The sequence below is a fragment of the Stenella coeruleoalba genome (assembly GCF_951394435.1).
Source record: "Stenella coeruleoalba genome assembly, chromosome: 11".
Taxonomy (NCBI): Eukaryota; Metazoa; Chordata; class Mammalia; order Artiodactyla; family Delphinidae; genus Stenella; species Stenella coeruleoalba.
The window spans coordinates 19,626,283-19,647,965 of NC_137157.1; the positions used below are offsets into that span (position 1 = coordinate 19,626,283).

General features: G+C 38.1%; 2 protein-coding genes and 1 pseudogene across 5 annotated transcripts in view; 1 reads left to right on the forward strand and 2 right to left on the reverse strand.

Moving 5' to 3' along the window:
- Positions 1-16,930, reverse strand: part of PARPBP (PARP1 binding protein) — a gene marked incomplete at its 3' end in the record, with an annotated part of 83,481 nt that extends 66,551 nt beyond the window's left edge. The window contains exons 1-3 of one of the 2 annotated variants that reach the window (XM_079935990.1): positions 16,837-16,930; positions 12,883-13,038; positions 1,823-2,056 (exon numbers count right to left, since the gene is read on the reverse strand). In XM_079935990.1, the coding sequence (XP_079792116.1) occupies positions 1,823-2,056; positions 12,883-13,035 (387 nt within the window). In that variant the 5' untranslated portion in view covers positions 13,036-13,038; positions 16,837-16,930. The remainder of the gene's footprint in view (positions 1-1,822; positions 2,057-12,882; positions 13,039-16,836) is intronic. The other variant, XM_079935991.1, reaches the window with a different exon arrangement.
- Positions 4,240-5,682, reverse strand: LOC307193685 (E3 ubiquitin-protein ligase RNF149-like; annotated as a pseudogene). Its single transcript has one exon. The product of its transcript is annotated as an E3 ubiquitin-protein ligase RNF149-like (transcript).
- Positions 16,931-16,978: 48 nt separating the features above from the next.
- NUP37 (nucleoporin 37) overlaps positions 16,979-21,683 on the forward strand; it is a 41,524-nt gene continuing 36,819 nt past the window's right edge. Inside the window, exons 1-2 of one of the 2 annotated variants that reach the window (XM_079935992.1) lie at positions 16,979-17,045; positions 18,275-18,490. In XM_079935992.1, coding sequence (XP_079792118.1) covers positions 18,335-18,490 — 156 coding nt within the window. In that variant the 5' untranslated portion in view covers positions 16,979-17,045; positions 18,275-18,334. The remainder of the gene's footprint in view (positions 17,046-18,274; positions 18,491-21,683) is intronic. The other variant, XM_079935993.1, reaches the window with a different exon arrangement.

Here is a 21,683-nt window from a genome sequence, read left to right on the forward strand (position 1 = left end):
CTTTGAGTAACATAAGTACCAGAGATCAAGTTGTTAGCCTTCTAAGATTTAAATGCAGAAAATTTTCTGCTTCATATATTACCATCTCAGCAGTTCCCACTTCATTCCTGATGTTCTTCAAAGGAGACATATTGATATTTGGAGACAGAACTTCCTCAAATGTAAAACCTTATATATCTCACACTATAAGCTGATTCACTTAAATGAAGAAACTTATTAGAGGACTTATAGGCAAAGGATAAAATGAAAACAAAGACCTCAGGCAGATTATACTCTCACTGGCTTATCAGAAACTCATGTTTGTTGTTCCTACAATCTAATACTTGTGTTTGATGAACTTCTCTAAATTAACTTTGTGAAAAGTAGTTAAAAATCATCTCTACAGGTAAGCAAATAAAACATAACTAGAGAGGAATAAAAAAAACTGTCTTCACTCACAAGTATCCTCATCATGGTGTGGATGAGTATGTGTGGGTATGCATGTACACGTGTGTGCATGTATTTTGAGAAAGTTACAAAAAGGCAAATGTTTCCATGATAGCCCCATGAGGCAAAGACAACAAACCGCCTGCCAGTATCCATTCTCCCCTTCTTCCTTAGTATCAGAGCTTTCTTTTATCTTCTGGCATATTACTACCCAGAATAAAGACTATATTCTCCATCCTTGCTAGCATGTTGGTCTGGCCATATGACTAAGCTTTGGTTAATGAGATGGAAGCAAAAGAGCTACATCTCTTTCAAAGAAAAAGAGAGTGTGGTGCTCCCTTACTATTTCCTGCTGCATGAAATGCTGATACAATGTCTGGAGCTCCAACAACTATCTTGGACCACAAATGATCTCGAGGGTAGAAGTCAAGAACTAAGATAGGAGAGCAGACTGACAGTAAAATCCTAGGTACTATCTGATAACCATGAACCTATCATATCAGTCCTAGATGCTAACCTTTTGACATCTTTTATAAAAGAATGAAACAAACTTCCATTGTCTTAAACAACTGTTATTGTGGTTTCTATTCTAAGCAGACAAAACATTATTCCCAAGTATCAGATAGTAATATTTATAAACTATTTTAATATCTGAGAAAATCCAGTAAACATTTTCTTCTAGTTATGGCTGCAATTATTCTTTTATTACCACTGTTTAATTACTACTTTAGTGGCACTTGGTATATGTTAAGATAAAGAAATATATTTTCAATACTTTAAAACAAACTAGATATATTCAAATATATTCTAAAACAGTTTATCAACTATAATGTAGACAAAACCAAACTGCAAGGGATGCTACTCCATTAACTTTAAAATTTATACTCTATAAAAAAATAAGGCAATGAATGTGTCTGCAAAAAAAAAGGAATAGTGTATTACCTCATGTATATTGCATCATACTATCCTCATGAAATGATACTCTATCTTAGTAAAAACTATTACTAATCCATAGAAAGAGTCATAGCAATCATTTATACAATATATGCCAAATGAACAGATGCACATTAAACCAAGAAAATACAAAATCAATCCCTGACATAATTCAAAAAGAAATCACGTACTTGATACTGATTTATTAAAAATGTTTTGATCTAATAAGTAGCTGTCCTTATATTTCAACCAAATAATAACACAAATTCAACAAAATTTACCACCAAAATATTTCTCTCCAGTAATGACTAGCTTTCAAGTAGCTAAATTTTCCATTCTTAACATGATCCAAAGAGCAAAAGCATTATCAAGTTATTATAAATGCTGATCCATCATTTAAAGTAAAAATAAATCTAGCCAAATTTTAATTTGATTAAGATAAAATTATTTAAAAAATACTTACAGGAGATATGTTGGCATAATTTTCATAATTTGAAGTCAAAACATTACATTTTTTATAAACATCGATCATATCTAACATGTTACTATTCTTTAAGAAATCATCATAAATCTTCCTAATGTTCTCATAATGGTCAATCACTTTCATATTTTCAACTGGTAAGTTCAATTTCTCATGTAGTAAGTATTTCCAGGTCAATAAGACATCGCTGAGAGAGACTGTAAATTCTCCACTGTACTGAAAGAGATAATGCCAAAAATAAAATGATAAAGTTGGATGCTAGATATTCATTAACTTACAATTAAGATAGAAAGTACAAACTGAATTTTGTCATAGAAGAGTCTACATTGAATTCCTGTGGATTTTAAAAGAACATCAAAGTTGAGCTATGGCATAATTTTAAAACCAGATATAAAAGAAAAAGATTTTGATGATTTTTAAAAATATGAACAACTATAATAAGTTTGCACATGACAAATTTAGCAAATATAGTCATCTTATTTCCTGAACTTCACTAAATTTCTTCTACCCAAAGTGGGGAGATGGGTGAGCAGTGAACTGAACTTAAGTGCTATTGACTGGGGAAACATTTGATTCTGTTAATACTTAGTCCCTTTTAGTTCTTCTTGCTAATGTATTTTTAATCTCTTATTTAAAACTGTCATGTCATACTGAATTCCTACATATCACATTAGTCCAAGTGTTAGTCTTAATGCATGAACATAAAAATTAAATTTTTAAAAATTATGTTTTATTTCATTACTATTTCAGAAGCAAAATATCGGTGCTAAAATTTGGGGTCAGAAAAGAATTTTGAATCTTCCCTGCTCATCATCGCACTAAACTATAACAAACAAGTGCTAAGAAGCCATAGTCAGGTTTCTTTCTATAAGTTGTCAGATGTTACTAATCAGACAAAATTGTTCGTTTTTTCCTCTTCTTCAATATCTACATGATAAATTATCTCAGTGGACATGTTGAAGATTTTTAATTGATTGCATTCCGTCCCACTTAATATCTCAGATATTAATAATGGTGCCCTCCAAAACATGATAGACCTAATTCAGTAAAAAAATTCTAACTGCTCCTTTCTGCAGCATGAGTAACAAATAATTTTAAGTATCCATACATGGTTTTGAGATGCAGATTTTGTTGCCCTCTTCCATAGTTAATATGCTAGTAGTTTCTGCTAACAGCAATATCTTCCCATTAATAGCATTTAAAATAATGGGTGCGTATTTAAATAGTACTAGTCATTGGAACTAAATTATAACATCATCTTTAGCCAATGAAGAATAGAAAGAAATCAAACACAGCCAAATAATATATTATTTTCTATATATCTGACTCTTTCAAATCTCTATATCTTTTATAAAGATATTTTCTAACTACTATCCAAATTTAAGACAAGGTGCTCAAACTGCCTTAAAATAATTAACTCTTTACTCAACCATATGGAGGCAACTAAGGAAATTATCTTTATTGTCCTTGGAGTAGAGACCTGTTATATAAAAATTACGAAAATTAATTATATTTCATGAAATTAGTTCAATGAACAACCAAAAGAATGAGTAACTCTCAAACACTGGACCCATAACCTAAATGTAAGACAGATTTGTAATATCTCAGCATTGCATCAAAATTCTATACTTTACTTCCCAATCCCACAAAGGTTACATACCATAAAATTTCCAAGTGGTATTTAAGTTAAATAAATCCAGTTATTTAGAGTTTCAAAACTAAATTGTTTTATCTCAAAAATTCCTAGAAACTATTTTGGTATAACATCCTTCATGTTAAAAATAAATTAAGATTTTGCCTAATATAAATGTACAAATCTCATCCTAATGACTATAACTAGTTAAAGTAAAACTATACAAGCTTTTTTATTTTTTTCAAGAAAACTGGTTACTTGTTTATTGTGTTACAACAGCAATGAAAAGTCCCCATCTACCACCCTTTATAACTGTAAAGATTAAACTGCAGTTGGAATCAGTATATTCATCATTTACCCTCAAAAACTCCATATCAGAGTACATCAGAGTCTGTCTACTCCATTTCTTTAACAAGCAATGAAGAACTTCATGCTCGTGCACAATACGGAATCGTAGCTTTTTTTATTTGTACAGAAAAAAATGGACAAAACTTCCCTCCCCATCAAGGTTGTTAGAGGAAATTAGGTAATGAAAGGGAGAAATGCAAATCCTAAAGTCAACCAGTGCTTTTCCCATAACTCCAAATAAAAAACAACAATGAAAGTGCTCTAAGGTCTGGAAATCTCTCTATAGTACAGAGGTGCAAGGAAGCGATAGATTTCTCTCATCACATTTACAAGTTTAATGTTCTAAAAAAGTCTTTCCTCCAGGGAAACTCATGTGATCAATTACTGAATATAATCACACAACTCCATTTGAACTAGTCTGAATTCAATGTGCTTAGTCTAGAACCATCCTTGATTAGAATTAATCTTATGATACATTTTAATAGATAAATATATGAAGACTAATCAAAAATTATTTTTAAGAATAAAGTATCTTAGCCCTTTGTATATCAAATCAGAACCTGAAAGGTAAAAGAATGTACATTATTTTCACATATACAAACTATGTGCTAAAGTAAAAAAAATAAAATGTCCTTTAATTCAAGCCCAAGCTCTGTCCATGAAACTGCCGGCAGGTTATACGCCAGGAGAAAGGTCCTTCACACTGAGGGTCACTCCTGCTTGTCTCTAGCAAGGCCGTGTTTTCACCATCATCCTCTTTAAAACTGGCCTCGCAAGGCAGCACGGAGTCGCTGGTGGTGGGCAGTGCTGAGCTGCCCGCGTCACTTCTGTCACCATCTGGTAAAGTAAGACTCAGATCTGCAGTCGAAACGCCCCTGGGGGAGATTTTGAGGCGGGCGTCTCCTGCATGTCCTCAAGCTCTCCCCAATATCCCAGGGCTTTGATGCCATCAAGTTTACACATTGGACACATTCGGTGATCCAAAAGCCATGGGTCAATGCATATTCTATAAAAAATATGCTTGCATGGCAGGATTCTGATAACATTCTTTCCTTTAAAATTTTCAATACACACTGCACAACTTTCAGCATCAACATCAATTCCCTTTTCTCCATGCTTTACAGTATGAAGAGGAAGCTGCCCAGTAAGTTTCTTTGTTTCTTTCTATGGCTCTGACTTCCAAACTGTGAGCCAGTGTATAGGAAGCGCTGTATATAGTAAAATATTAGCCAGGCTAATGAGATAATCATTATGGTGATGAAGGCGATGGCCACAAACACCACTGAGGGACTGCTGATGAACTCCTGTACGTGCGTGTGCCGAGCCCTATGGTCATTGTGACCGGAATGTCTTTCTGCACCAGATCCACAATTTCTCTTCCTTTGGGGTCGCTAACAATAATGACTACTATATTTCCGGTTCCCGCGTTGGACAAGGGCGCGGTGAGGTTCCCGTGGCGCTCCTCGTTGTACGGGACCACGGCCGAGGCGTTCCACCACGCTGCCGCCAACACCTTGTCCTTGAAGGTGCCGCCCCCGCGGCCGCGGGGCACGAGGAAGCGCGTGCAGGACGCGCAACCCTCGGGGTCACAGTCCTCGGCGTGCGGGACGCCCACCAGGCCCCGCGCGCCCTCCTTGGGCGAACTCTCGCCAAAGCGGCCGCTCTCCGAGGCGCTCCGCACGCTCTGGTTGGCCTACGGGTCCACGTACTCGGTGCTCACCATGGCCGAGTACCACTGGAACGCCCGGCCCAGGGCCCCGGTCCCCGGTCCCCGGGTCCCGGGCGCGCACAGGGCCAGCGCTAGCAGCGCCAGCGCGCCGCGGGCCCCGCTGCGGGCCTCGGGCCGCCGCCGCCACGCCATGGTCCTGCCGCCGGTATGACTGGGAGAGGGCCGGGCGGGAGCCGGAGGGCGCTGGCGTGCGAGGCCACCAAAAAGCGCGGAGAAGTCGACGCCAGCTGCAGAGCCCGGGAAGACCCAGTCCCAGCGGCCCATACAAGCTCTTGATCTTGTGAGAAAAGGTTTTGACTAGATTAACAGTGTTTATACTGGGATTATAAAAACATTTTAAATACAAATAAAAATGCACTCCAAATATCAGCTTTCATGATCAGGTGCCCACCATGACAGCGTAATGTTATTCAAACCAGTAACAACTGATTGAGAGGGTCTGTGGTCAAATCAGAAAATGTTTTGCTAGGAAAACACGCCAGCTGGCTAATATCTGAAGGAAGTTCAAAATGTTCAATGCTTTAGTTCTCTGATGGACAGAAGAAGGATTGTATTTCACAAGAATAAAATGAGAAAAATGGAGAGTTACGTTTTATCAGAGCGCTTGTACTTTTTACATTTTACCAAAGTTACTTTTATAATTATTCAAAATTTTAAATAAACTTTACATTTTTAACTAACTGGAATTCTTGTTATGGAAAGAGAAAAGATAACAGATTTACTTAAGAGCATTAATTGGCTGTGTGACCTTGAGTAAGATACTGAAATCCCTCTGACTCAGCTTCCTTGGTTATAAAGTAAGACTGTACAGATTAAATAACACCTGATAAATGTTAGGTAATAAAAACTGTCAGTTTCCTTTCTCTTTTCTTATTCAAAGTAAAATAATTATTTGTTTGTTGGGGGAAGGGTAGTAGATAAATGTAATACAATTTTAAAAACAGTTTCTTCTTATTTGTTATGTCACTGTTGGATCATTTTCAAATCTAACAGTCAACCCCAGGTGCTGTGATTGCTTCCTATGAAGCTATAAAATTAATAGCTTTGTTTCATCCAAAGGACTATTTGTAATGTTCTTAAGGCTACTTAAGGTGAATAACAGCCTTAATAACATAATGGCCAGACAAATTAAAACTATGAAGCCAATTCCGAAGAAAAGAAAGGCTAAAATTTTATTTGCAATGTAGTAATGAAGTTATACATATTTGCCATATAACGAAATTAATAATCCTCAGTGAATCTATAATAGCTTAAATCTTTAGCGGTATTAAAACTGCTAGAGAGGTGTTATATTATTTAAGCTAAAATATCCCCCCACCTAAGAAAATATTCCAAGACCCTAAAACTCAAAAGTTATTTTCTTTCTCCCCACTAAAGCAGTTAAGAAAACAAGCGCACCAATAAACAGACTAACAACTCTACCAGGTATTCAAAGGTTTCATTGTAATCAAATGTTATTGTAAGGACTATTACTTTAGGGGCCTATGTTCTCAAACTTCAGAGAATTAAAAAACTAAACAGAGCTCAAAGTAGAGGGTGGAAAATATAGGTGAAGGATATATACAACCAACTCCACCTTTTTATTACTATCTGCTACTTATGAATGCACCTGCAGGCAAGTGTATGTTGTTTCACATTGCCAAGTGACTTGAAGTCTGAGCACAGATGGGGATGCCTGAGCTGACTCTGTACATGGAGAGTTAAAGTAAAACTGACCCACGACCCACCATATCCACTGCACACGTGCATGCATATATACATGAACTTGGAAAAGTTTAGTTGCAATTCATCTTTCCTCTTCTTTCCCACCCAGAGTCTGAATTTTCACAGTGAATTAACAAGTAGAAAATTAACAAGTAGAAAGTGATACTGAGTGAATGCTACATAGACAAATCCTGAAGAAAAAGTGACTTGTATTGAATATTTCAATATGTCAAAATTTTTACAATGAGAACTAAATTTTCTTCAGGGTACATTTCACTTAGCTTGTGGATATATTTTTTTAATTATTCATAAACAAACAAAGGAGGTGATTTGAACATGGTCTGTTTGATTCCAAACAATAGTCCTCAATCACTATTCAATAATGATTCTTAATAATTTCACTTTCTCTCTCTCCTTATTTTCTAATGCATGGTCACCAAGGTTTAACCTTAAGCTGGCCCATTCCATTATACAATACCCTCATAATATATTATTTACCTTAGTACCATTTCTTCAGATTACTAAAGAAGGACAGATTTTTTTTTAAAATGCTCAGGCAGTAAAATTGGCAAGACTTGAAAATGAATTACAAAGGGGAGCAAAGGAAAGAGACCCTATGATGGTCCTTAGGTATCTAGCTTCAGTGACTGAGTGTGGAAGGTAAGGTAGGTGGTAAGTTGAGGAAGCAAACAATGTGATCTACTTTTAAAAATTGATGTGGAGGGCTTCCCTGGTGGCGCAGTGGTTGAGAGTCCGCCTGCCGATGCAGGGGACACGGGTTCGTGCCCCGGTCCGGGAAGATCCCACATGCCGCGGAGTGGCTGGGCCCGTGAGCCATGGCCGCTGAGCCTGCGCGTCCGGAGCCTGTGCTCCGCAACGGGAGAGGCCACAGCAGTGAGAGGCCCGCGTACCGCAAAAAAAAAAAAAAAAAAAAAAAAAAAAAAAAAAAAAAATTGATGTGGAGACAGTAATCAAGGTAAAATGTCCAGTGAGTACTTGACCATACCAGAGTAAGACTCCGTAGAGAGGTCTAGCATATGAATACTGGTGAAACAGGAAGTATATCCAGTGAAAGTGGGTAAACGGAGCGCACTGGAAGATATCAACAAAGTGTATAACATATATCTAAAATATATGTACAACTCTTTCAAAGAGTGAGAAAGAGACAAAAATAAGTTGACAGTAAAATAAACATAGGAAATGAATAAACAGTTCAAAAAAGGATACCTAAATGGTCAGATAAGAATTTTAAAAGGTGCTAAATGCTTTAGCTAGCAGAAAAATCAAAATGAAATATCACTTTTTTTCTTTTCTAATGAAGTTTGATAACACCTAATATGAAGAGAAATAAGAAAATGGTACTCTCCTACACTGTTGATATAAATGTCAATTCTAACAGCCAAGTTGAAGAGCAGTATGGAAGTATCAAGGCAAATTAAAGATGTACCTACTATATGACCCACTGAGTATGGGGCTTAGATTACGTCTTGCTCAGTGCACAGACATCTCATTTCAGTGCAAAACTGTAATACCAAACAACTTCAAACAACCCAAAAGTCCATCTACGAATAAAATGTATCAGTCACACAAAGGATGACTGTTAAGATGAATAAATCGTATCAAATTTTCTGTCTATCAGTACCTGATGAAGTCCTGAAAACAATGTTGGATGATAAAACCAAGACGCAGAAAAATGTATACCATTTGTTATAATTTTAAAACAGACACTTTAACAGTGCAATTTGTACAACTGGATATACAGAGAAGCACCTCCTGGTATAAAATACCTAAAATTACAGGAGAAAATAGGAAAACTTTTATTAAGCATGACTGAATTGTCCATAAGAGAAGGGAAATTACAAAAGGTCAAAAGCAGTGAAAAAGTGCCAATACAGAAGGGTAAGCAAATGGCAGGGTCTGTGCTTCCCTGGTGTCTACCACGCCCTGGCATTTAAGAACCTGATTTTTATGAACTCTGAGCACAAAGTTTAGGAGACAAAGCTGACCATAAGAAGGCAGGAAACTGGATCAGAGACATTCCTTGCCCACCTTCCATATACAGCCAAAAGCCCCTAAAGATCAACACTCTTACTGTGTCCACTAGAACAAAATCTGCCCAGCAGAAGGTGATGGTAGAGATACTTGCTGGTGAAGAATTCTGAAGCAGTCTCAGCATTGTGCTTACCTCTCTGGGTAATCTTCACTTAGATTTTTGCCTAATACTTAGTTTCTGCTGAGATAGGGGAAACCAGTCATCTACCTTGACAGAAAATTGGGGGTTTATTCCCTGGACAGGGTAAAATAGTCTCTGGATTGAAGAATGCAGCTAAGGAAGAGAGCCCAAATGAAAATCATAAGAATCACATGACATTTTATATTCTAAATTTTGACACACTTTTCAGGCACCCATCACATAGGCAGCTCAACTTTACACCCTTCATGCAGGAGGAAAGAAGACTCTTTTCCGAGGAAACTGTTCCAAAAGGGATATCCTAAAGATATCAACATCAAAGCTTCTCCAACCAAATGGCCCAGTAAGATCAGGTTGACAAGCCCTAACCCTGCACAAAGAGCTTCCAATAAACATTTTAGTGCTCCACTTAAATATAGGTGGATGGCCAAGGATCACCATGAAGGAAGTCTCTCATCAGAAGAAAGGAAGTCCTTCCCAAATAAAACTAACAAAAACAAGGAACTTGGAGGAAACACATTATGCAAGAAGATGAAAACCTCAACAAAATATTATTAATAGTCTCAAAGGAGAAAATATTAGACCCAGGAATCAAGAACAGTATGACATTATAAAAAGAGAACAAAAAAGGGCTCTTAGAAATAAAGAGGACATTAGCAGAAAATCTAATAATTATGTCACCATTAAGCTAAAAAACTATTAAATGTGGAATCTTTGACTATTGGTTGAAAGAAAAGTAAAACAAGGTGAATGGATAAATAAAGTGATACATCCATATAACAGAATATCATGCACTGCTAAAAAGAAATGAGCTATCACACCGTGAAAAGACACAGAGGAACCTTAAATGCATATTACTAAATGAAAGAAGTCAATCTGAAAAGGCTACATACTATGTTCCAAATATGTGACACTCTGAAAAAGGCAGAACTATGGTGACAGTAAAAAGATCAGTGGTTTCCAGGGACTGAGGAGAGGGAAAGATGAATAGTAGAGCACAGAGGGTTTTTAGGGCAGTGAAACTATTCCATACATACTATAATGGTGGACATATATCATTATACATTTGTCAAAACCCACAGAATGTACAACACCAAGAGTGTTTAGGGGGGCTTCCCTGGTGGTGCAGTGGTTGAGAGTCCGCCTGCCGATGCAGGGGACACAGGTTCGTGCCCCAGTCCGGGAAGATCCCACGTGCCACAGAGCAGCTGGGCCCGTGAGCCATGGCCGCTGAGCCTGCGTGTCCAGAGCCTGTGCTCCGCAACAGGAGAGGCCACAACAGTGAGAGGCCCACGTACCGCAAAAAAAAAAAAAAAAAAAAAAAAAAAGCAATCTGGGGCAAGGAGGAAGAAAGGGAAGAAATTAACATGTATATAGACAGCTAAACAGTTGTACTGGCCTCCTTGCTATGCCTTGAACATGCGAGGCATTTCCTACCTCAGGGCCCTTGCATCTGCTGTTCCCGTTGCTTGGTAGTCCCTTGCCACAAAAATTTCCACAACTCTTCCTTCTTCCCCCCTTTCAAATCTTTGTTCAGATGGCATCATCTTGATGAGGCCTTCCTTGACCACCCTATTCCAAATCACAAGAACTCTCCCACCCCAAACTCTAAACACTCCTTAGTAGCATCTCTATTTTATTTTCCTCTGCAGCACTTATTATGACCTAAAATGCTAAATATCTTATTTATTAGAGAGTTATCTGTCTCTCCTCACTAGAAGATAAATCCCATAAGAGCAGGTATTTCTTTCAGTGGTATATTCCTAGAATATGTATAGTCTTAGAATAACGTTATTCTAAGAACTTAATAAATGTGTGGAAAGAATAACTGACTACCTAAGATAGAATTTTGTCAAAATTTTTCTATGTTCAAAATTTATCTTAATAAACATTGTTTTAAATATGCAAAACAGCAAACTATCCACACTTAGGAAAAACTATCTCTTGTTTTAAGATTATAGAATTCCTAATTTTCAGGTGTTAAATTATTCTTCCTTTTTCAAAATGATGGTTCTAGTCACTATTTTTTCTCAATGGCTTTACGTGCTAACATGAGAAATGTTCAAATCTGTCAATATCCAATTTGGGGGGGAAATTTTATTGGTAAATGAAATCTAAAAGTCTGGGAACTAGTGACTTATAGGATTAAAATAATTCATCAGGGACTTCCCTGGCAGTCCAGTAGTTAAGACTCCACGCTTCCAATGCAGCGGGCACGGCTTCGATCCCTAGTTGGGGAACTAAGATCCCACATGCGGCGTGGCACAGCCAAAAAAAAAAAAAAAAAAATTCATCAGAATGCCATTTCACTATCTAGCCCAACAGACCTATTGAAACCATTCCACCCTTCAAAAATCTTCTTCTCTAGTCAAGACAGTCTCCTTACCATTTTCAAACTATCATGATTTTAATCCCCCTGGATGCTTCCACTGAACTGACTTTTCCCTTCCTTCATCGCTTCTTTAAATTTTTCCCATCCAAAGACTTCTCTCCTTTAAGTATATTATATAAAATCCAAGAAGGCTTTCCTTACCACTCCAGCCTACATTCATCCTTCTCTCATCTGAATGCCTCTAGCCCCTTAGGTAGAGCTTATTCCAAACACTGGTTTGGCCCAAGCCGACTGTGTAAGAATCATTTCAGATTAAAAAAAGATTAAAAGGTTAAAAAAAAAGACAATTTCCAGGGTCTCAGTGCAGATTAGGAAAATCAGTGTCCAAGACTGGGGTACAGAAGCCAGTTTTTTTTTTTTTTTTTTTTTTTTTTTTTTGCGGTACGCGGGCCTCTCACTGTTGTGGCCTCTCCCACTGCGGAGCACAGGCTCTGGACATGCAGCCTCAGCGGCCATGGCTCACGGGCCCAGCTGCTCCGCGGCATGTGGGATCTTCCCGGACCGGGGCATGAACCCGTGTCCCCTGCATCGGCAGGCGGACTCTCGACCACTGCGCCACCAGGGAAGCCCCAGAAGCCAGTATTTTTTAAAAGCCCTCCCAAATGATTCTGCTTCACAGCCTGGCTTAGGAATAATTAATCTATACTACAGAGCCTGAAATTAGTCATAAAATACTTGCATTAAATAAACATTATTTATGTGTGCTTTCTAGAACTTTTCAGAGAAGAAGTTTTATCAAATAAAAATAATTTTTAACCATAATCATAATAGTTGTATGTTTACCTTAAGATTTTAAATTAAATATCAAATGTGCATGTCCCATGTCAAATTATACATATAAAAGCCTTAATTTTGAAACAAATCATTTCAAATCCAATTGTAACATTTTGACAAATATATGCAGAGGCATTTGTGAATACAGTATATTGATATTATCATAGGAGAGCATATACTGCAAAGAAATTAATGTAATTAAGTTTATTCAAATGTGCAGCAAACAAAATTCACTTTAAAAAAAAAGTTAACCTAAATACAGTCTACTAACCTGTTTGTTGTTCTCTGCCATGGAAAGCTGCAATGCCAAGAGCATGGAGTCTGCACCACATACAGTAGTTCTCTCAGAGTTACAAAAAGTGTGCCAATTCCTTCTGAACTCTTTAATCATATCCAAGACAGACTTCTGATTAAGCACAGCCATCCTCTTAAAGTAAGACAGAAGGCAATGTTAAAAAGCCTTATTTTAGTTGGAAATTGATATTTAACATGTATAAGGAAGCAGAGTTACAGAAAAATAAATAGTGAACAAGGTCTTTTCATATTTATAAGATTGCTTTTAATTAAATTTAGGAAAACAGAATAATACAATTTCTGCCCAATCGTATTTTCCTCTCCTCTAGTTTTCTTAAGCCAAATCTTTGAAAATAACAAAATCCAACCTTCAATCTGAAAATTCATACAAAACAGATAAATGCAAATTCTGCAAACATAATTATAGACACAAACGTAGCTAATTAAAGCTGTATTTTTTAAAATACTTATTTTGAGATAGATGGTAACATCTACGGTAAAACGCAAAAGAAACAATTTCCTCCTATCCCTATACTGTCCCAAAAGGGATGGTCTATTTTCCACCCCTTTGAATCTGGGTCAGCCTTGTGACTTGATTTGACCAATAAAATGTGTCAAGAATGACATCATGGGAGTTCCGAGCCTAGATCTAGTTCCAAAAGGCCCATGCTGAAAAGAGTTAATATAGCAGGCCTGACTACTACCCTTTGAAAAGCCTGCTTACAGGGTTGGCATCTGGGAACTTAGATTTCAGGACGATTTCCTGTAAGAATGGTTCACTGTGCCTCAACTATTTGTATAAATAATATAGCTTATGCTGAACATATGCTTTTCTTTTGAGTCTGGAATTTGTGAACATAGAGGGTACCTACATGTTCAGACCTCAGTAGATTCCCTGGGCACTGAATCTCTAAAGAGCTTCCCTGACAGATAACATTTCATGTGTCGTTGTAACTTGTTGCTGGTAGAATTAAGTATATCCTGTGTGACTCCACTAAGAGAAGACTTTCGGAGGCTTGTGCCTGATCTCCCCTGGACTTCACCCCATGTATCAATACCTTGTCCCTTTGCTGATTTTGCTTGGCATCTTTTTGTTGTAATATATTATAGCATGAGTACAACTGTATGCTGAGTCCTCTGAGTCCTCTTAGTAAATTATTCAACCTGAGGTGACCTTGGGGACCTCCTGACACAGGCCTTGCAGTTTTAGCTCTTACTCTCTTGCTACTCTCAGAATGACATATGAAGAAGTGCTAGTTAGCCTGCTGGAAAGGCCATATGGAGGAGAGCCAAGGCACTCCAGCTGACAACCAATACCAACTGAAAGACAAGTGAGTGAGGCTATCTGAGATTACCTAGACCCAATCAACCTGCCAGATGAAATACAGCACCATAAGTGATCCTAGGCAAGACCGGCAGAACCACATAACTAAGTCCAGCCCAAATCGCTGATCCACAAAATCATAAACATTTTAAATTGTTGTTGTTTTAAAGCCACTAAATTTCAGAGTGCTTTGTTACACAGCAATAGATAACTAATACAGTAATAGCTAATATTTAGAAGCTTTCTTGGTGCCAGATACTTTTCAAAAGCTTAATATGGGCTTCCCTGGTGGCACAGTGGTTAAGAATCCGCCTGCCAATGCAGGGGACACGGGTTCAAGCCCTGGTCCAGGAAGATCCCACGTGCCACGGAGCAACTAAGCCCGTGCGCCACAACTGCTGAGCCTGCGTGCTGCGGCTGCCGAAGCCCACGTGCCTAGAGCCCGTGTTCCACAACAAGGGAAGAAGCAGTGCTTCTCATTGCAGTGAGAAGCCTGCGCACCGCAACGAACAGTAGCCCCCGCTCGCCACAACTAGAGAAAGCCCACACACAGCAACGAAGACCCAATGCAGCCAAAAATAAATAAAGTGAAAAATTTTTTTTAAAAAGCTTAATATTACCTTATTCAATCTTCACAGGAGTCCTATGAAGAAGGTCTATTATTATCCTCATTTTACATCTGAAGAAAGCAATACCCTATGCCACTCAGCTAGCAAATGGGGAAATAGACCTAAATCCAAGATGCCCAAATCCAAAAGCTGTGCTCTTAAATCACTATATTACATAACTTCTCCTGATAGACAAAGGCCTTTCAAAATAATTGGATGTAGTTCCAATGTTTTATATACTCAAGCCTATATGAGGCAGCCAATTCCTTTCTCTGAGTGTACAGACATGCCTCTAAACCTTATTTTCCCTACTTCCTTTTAAGTACCCCAGTCTCTAGCACAGTCACATGCCATTATCTTACTTGGGGTATTTTACTGTACACACTCCCATTTACTTACTCCTCTGTTATCTTTTTCTTCTTTTTTTATGTGACATAAACAGAATCCAGGGTGTTTACCAGGTATCTTGGGTTTGTATGATCAAAAAAATGGGCATGTGCCATTTACAAAATAATAATTTATAAATATAATCAGTGATGCAATTTAAAGACACAGGTAGAAGACTATAAATTAAAATATCTATAAAACTATATATCCTAGTAAATAGTAAAATTCTCTTCAAAATATCCCCTTCATCTCTTAAAAGAAAAAAAAACATAAAGTGAAGAAATAAAGCTTCAGTGATATGACTAGTTTGCCTAAAATCAATCTTCAGTAGTAAATTATTTACTGATATTATTTGAAGATACTATGAGTTTGGATTGCTAATAATGAAGACTAATCTGGAATTAGATGGTTCTGAATTCTGACTCCACCACTTAAAAGCTGTGAGACCTTTTCCAAGTTATGTCACCTCTCCCTGTCTCAGCTTCCTTGTACTGTACTGAAGATGAAAATAATAATACTCCTAACTCACAGGGTTTTGTGAAAAGCAAATGACATAAATACAAGGTAAGCTTTTACAACTATGCCTGGCACATGTAAAAGTGAATCTCATCGAAGGGTCAGCATACTTTTGGAAAGGTTCAAATAGTAAACTTTTGAGGCGTTCAGGCCATCGGGTCTCTTACAACTACTCAACTTGACCTTGCAGTGTGAAACTAGCCACAGACAATACATAAACAAATGAGTATAGTGGGCTTCAGCAAAACTTTACAGAAACTGAAATTTGAATATCATAATAATTTTCACATGTCACAAAGTATTATTCTTCTCTTGATTTTTTTTTTTTCCAACCATCCAAACATATAAAAGCCATTCTTAGCTCAGGAACTGTCTGCACAATAACAGGTAGTGCCACTAGTTTGCCAAGCTTGGTCTAGCCTCAACTCTTCCAGTAGCTAGCTGGCTGTGTGAGCCCAGACAATAAGCCTTACACCTGACTGCCTAGGTAGAGATATAATATTTTCCACAAATCAATGAGACAACGAATATGCAAGCATTCTGAATGTCAGGCTGAACTATACAAAAAGCTCTGATGAGCCTAAATTTCTTCACCTGTAAAAGAGGGAAGATTATCTCCTACCTCATAAAATTAGGAGACGTTAGTGAGGCAAGTAAATAATCCACCTAGTGCCGGGCACTTAGTAGATGCTCAATAAAAAAAAAGGGGGTGTCGTTGCTGTTCACGGTCAGAATGCAGGTCCTAACAGTTCCTTGGGAGGATATAACAGGGAGAGGGCGAAAGCAGCGGAATTGGAGTCTACGTACGCTTTAGGATTGGAACCCTGGTTTCCTGCCTAACTAATGAATCTAAGTAGGGCTCTGTGAGCCTTATTCATCCAGTCAGCAGATGATACCTCAGGTCCTTTCAGCTCCATCACTGGAACCTACGAACTCTGTTCAACACCCCCAGACCAAACCAGGCCCCAGTGCAAAGACACTGCACAAATAATACCGGTCACATGGCGCTCTGCTGTTACCGAAAAATCTCCTCACAAGCCGCGCTTGAATCACCACTTAAAGTGTGACAGGCGGGCGAGGAGGAGGCGACACTCACCTGGCTCGGGGGAGAACCGGGAGGTGCAGACTCCCCTGAAGAAAGCTCCAACCCGGCTGCAATGAGTGACCGCGCGTTTACATTTTAAATATCGCGGGAGGGTCGGGGAGCCAATCGCAGCTCCCGCCCTCTGACCCGGAAGCAGAACCGGCGCGCAGCAGCCCTTGGCGAAGACTAGCTCCCCTTTAGCTGCTTCCAGGCGCCCTCAGGTGCGTATCGGGCGTGAGCCCAAGGAGCAGCCCGTCTGTGCTCCCGGCCACCCCACGCCTCTACTCTATCTCTGGAAGTTCCTCCTCTCACCGGGCCGTTCCCCCCCACTTCCCTCCGACCTCGGGCTCCGGGAGGTGGTAGCGGGGTCTCGCGGGACTTGACAGGCGTCGGGGCTCTGCCGGGACTTCTCTTGTTCCCTCCCTCCTCTGTCTTAGCAGTTTTAGAAGGGCAAGTCCAGCCCGCCTTATACAGTGAGACCCTGAGACTGTAATTAGACTGGGCACTACTTTAATGAGCAATTAGGGACCGAGTTTCCGGATCTGGAATCTTTTGCACTTCCCACACTGATATCTTACCTGTTGGTCACCCTTAACAATTTTCAGTCCCCTTAAGGTTTCTAGTTTACAGATTCCCCGAGGTGCAGCTCATCTCATATGATTCTCAGTATATACTCATCAGGTGTTTGATGTGTTTGTTATGGAGCCCAGATGTTTTCAGGACAACTACCGTCCAATTAAAAAAAACAAAACAACAAGGACAAAAAAAAACTGACCTCTTTAGAATCCATAAGTCTCATCTGGGAATGCTACTTCTAGAATGCCCACCAGCCCATGAAGTTTTGTGCCTGGCTTTATGAATATTATTTTTGTATCCCATGTTGGCACTCCTTCCTCCAGATCGTATATTTTGTATCTGCTTATAGTAAAGCACTTTTCACACTGAATCACAAATAATCCTGGATTGTGAGCTCCTTCAAGGCAGGAGTCTGTTTTTCTTCTCTGGTACTGGTGTCCAACACTTAGGAAGGTCTCAAATTCTGGCTCCTGTTATGAGCTTGGAAAGCTAGTTAACCATCTAAAGTCTCGATTTCTTCATCTGTAAAATGGGGATCAGAGCACCTCCCTCTTAGGCTTGTGCAAGTATTAGATGTGATAATGTCAGTAAAATACTTAACGTGGCACCTGCAAATAGTGCTCCATGAATGTTAGCTATCATTAATTTTTTATGAATATATTTACTATTAATGTGATTCCATCTTTAAGTACTCACTGTATCTTTTAAACTAAGCAGAATTTTGTGGTGACTTATTCTGCAAGTATCATTCACAAAGTATATGAATAAGTAATTTTTTTTTGATCTGCTGGAAGTCACATCCTTATTTTGATTAATTGTGTAAAGTAATCCTTTGACGGTTTCTATCTAACTGTTCCTGTGCTGTAATCCACAGTTTCGTGACCTTGTCCGATAGAAGGCTATTTTTACAACTGCACAAGTTTTGCCATACAGGATGAAGCAAGATGCCACAAGAAATGCTGCCTACACTGTGGATTGCGAAGATTATGTGCATGTGGTAGAATTCAATCCCTTTGAGAGTGGGGATTCAGGAAACCTAATTGCATATGGTGGCAATAATTTCGTGGTCATTGGCACATGTACATTTCAGGTTAGTGTACAAAACTGCAGTGAATGACAGTGAAAATATTTCACTGATAAGAAAACTTATACAAACTTTGGTAAACTTCGGCTAAACTTTAAAAGTATATTGAGTTTGAATGTTTAAAAAAAAAATGATGTGAAGAACTACTGAGAAAGACATTCCCAATAATATATACCTGATATTTGTGCAAACATTAAATAAGTAGTTAAAAAGAATGTAGTTGACCCTTGAACAACACGGGTTTGAACTGCATGGTTCACTTATACGTGGACTTTTTTCAGTAGTAAATATTAGGATACTATAGGATCTTAAGTTAGTTGAATCTGCAGATGCCAAGGAGCTGCCCACAGGGAGGGCCTAGTGCAAGTTATAATAGGATTTTTGACTGCAAGGAGGGTCATCGCCCTAACTCCTGCTGTTGTTCAGGGGAAAGCTTATGTATATAAGACTTCTCTTGTGCCTCGTGATTAGAAATGGAATATTCTGGTAATTGAAGTTTATGATTAACTGAACATATGTACAGGGAAAAATATCAATTCGATGAGATCTGATTAATTACTAAATCCAGCTTTTCTGTTGATACATTCCAGTTTAACATAGGAAACAAGCTAGTATTGAGAGCTTAAAAAACGATCCTCCAGGAGATTTTATAGCTATGATGATATTCAGCTTTCCTATTAATATGCTGTCATACTTTTTATACATCTAGAGTATACAAAGTGTGAGATCATACTCATTGAACAGTCAGTTTAACATAGTCATTAAGACAGTGAACTCTGGAGCCAAAATGGCTAGGTTTTTACTCCTTCCTGGCTTTACCTCAATAGCTATATGGCCTTGAACAGGTACTTAACCTAGCTTCTATAAAAATGAGGAAGATAATACACTTGACCCTTGAACAATGCAGAGGTGAAGGGTGCCAATAGGTGCGGTCAAAATCCAGGTGTAACTATAGTACCCTGGTTCCTCATATGTGGATTCAACCAACAGCTGATCATATAATCCTATAGTATGTATGTCTTGAAAAAAATCTGCATATAAGTGGATCCACACAGTTCAAACTCATGTTGTTCAAGGGTCAACTGCACTTAATAGGGTTTTGTGAGAATGTCATGAGTTAGCATGTACAGTTCCTGGAAGGCATCTGACAGATTTAATACATATGTATGTTTTAGCTGTCATTGATTTGGTCATTGGTGACACTCAGGCACAGCCCCATATTTGATGGTGTGGTGCACACCATCTTTTCTCACAAGAAAGCCAGTTCTACATGTAAGAGAGACTTTGAACAATGAGAGGTCAACCCTCAGGAATCTCTGGTTAATCCTTTGTTTATTAGAATGTTATTCATGGAACACTATTTCCAAAATTGAGGTTAATCAATGAGGTAATTTGACAGTGACCAATTTTCAAGATTTAAACTTTACACCAAAGTGATATTATAAACGTTGTAAATATTATTTCCTCTTTTACTGAGGAGGCAGTTTGGTATCTTACAGTATTTTGACATCATAAATGCAGTTTATCATTTTACAGTGCAATAAATGTATTAGGTTATACATAATTAGACTGTGTATATATTTATCCTAAGGAGAAAGTATGAATTAAAAGCTTCAGTTTGTTGGTGTCTGAGTAGAATACAAAAGCTCTTATGTTATCCCATGTTGTCTCCTAGGGTTGGGGTAGGAATTTCTAGCTTTTAGGCTAAATATGGTCCTTGGCCTAATTTCAGCTGGACTATCAGGTTAGGATCATAAAAAGTCACATAATTAACAGAAATAATGTAACACAGTCTTGAAAAAGACTGAAGGGAAACCATTTTTCTAATACAGGCTACTAACCTACAAAAGAAGAAGGCAGCCCCCTACAGATAAAATTGATATTTTGCTTCATTACTTTTAAAATTAATAGCAGTAAACATAGAATTGTGTTCAAAAGTACTGAAAAAATATGCTTTAGCTCTAGTTTATGTTCAGCTAAAAAAATGTTGAGGGAGAAAGTCAAAAAGGCAGAAGAAATAAGGAAAAAAGAAAAGGCAGAGGTGATGGGTGGCAGAGGGAAAATGACAAAATGAGAAAAAAAATTAGTAAAAACATTTGTATTGCTCTGTTATGGTTTGTGGTCATATGCATTTTCCTTGTTGATCCTCAGACCTGTGGAGCTGGCAATATGGGTCTTACCCCAAATAACCTAAGGAAAGAACTGGTTTTTTATTAATTTAACAAGTAGTGAACACAAATTATGTTCTGTGCCATGTACTGGAGATACAGTTAAACAACTGTCCCTGTCCTCATGGAATTTCCATTCTACTTCAAAGAAGTTCAGGGATTTATCTGACTAATAACTGAAAAAACAAGATCTAGATCTCATTTTTATACCCCTGTTCTTTTCCTTCTATGCTGCTATTCAGATAGGTTGAAGCTGTAGTTCAAACAGTTCTGAGGAGAATTGAGTTTCAGTAATTTGCCATTGGGGATTCAGATTGCTTCTTTTGAAGTTATTTTTTGTCCAATTAAGAACTGTTTAAACACTGTTCCTATTCTCTCATGTTAGGACCTTCAAGTTCTGTAGCACTGAATTTCTTATCTTGAGAAAAAACTAAAGTTGAAAGATTTCCACATTCCTGTCAGAAAGGCAATCCTCATTCTAAGACTGTTAGGAATACACTGCTGATGTAGTAAATGTGAATTTCAACAAAGCATTTTTCAGAATCTCGTGGTGTTCTTTTGAATATGTTGGAAATTTGAGCCAAATGATAGTACTATTGATTGGTGTCTTGAATTTGTTAAATACTCATTGAGTGCAGATCAGGTGCTGGGAACTGGTGATACATACTTTAAAAAAGCAAGGACCCTGTCCTCAAGGAGATGTTTAAGTGTAAAGCAATGCAACAGGATAACTGCTATAAAAGTAAAGGGCAGAGGGAGCATGAAAGTTTCTAAGTCTGTTCAAGAGGTCATCAGTAATAAATGGCAACCTCTTCTGGGACTTGGATGAGAACACTTGACTTAGGCAAGCACATTGAATTTATATAGAACATGAAGTCGAAAAGGATACCTAATGCTTTGGATGACAGACTTCATTTAACAAATTTTTATTGAACACCTGTTGTATGCCAGACTCTGCTCAGAATCCAAATATTCTTTAATAGATTGGATTAATGGGCCAAAAGTTGACCAAGCTAAAATTTAATAAAGAT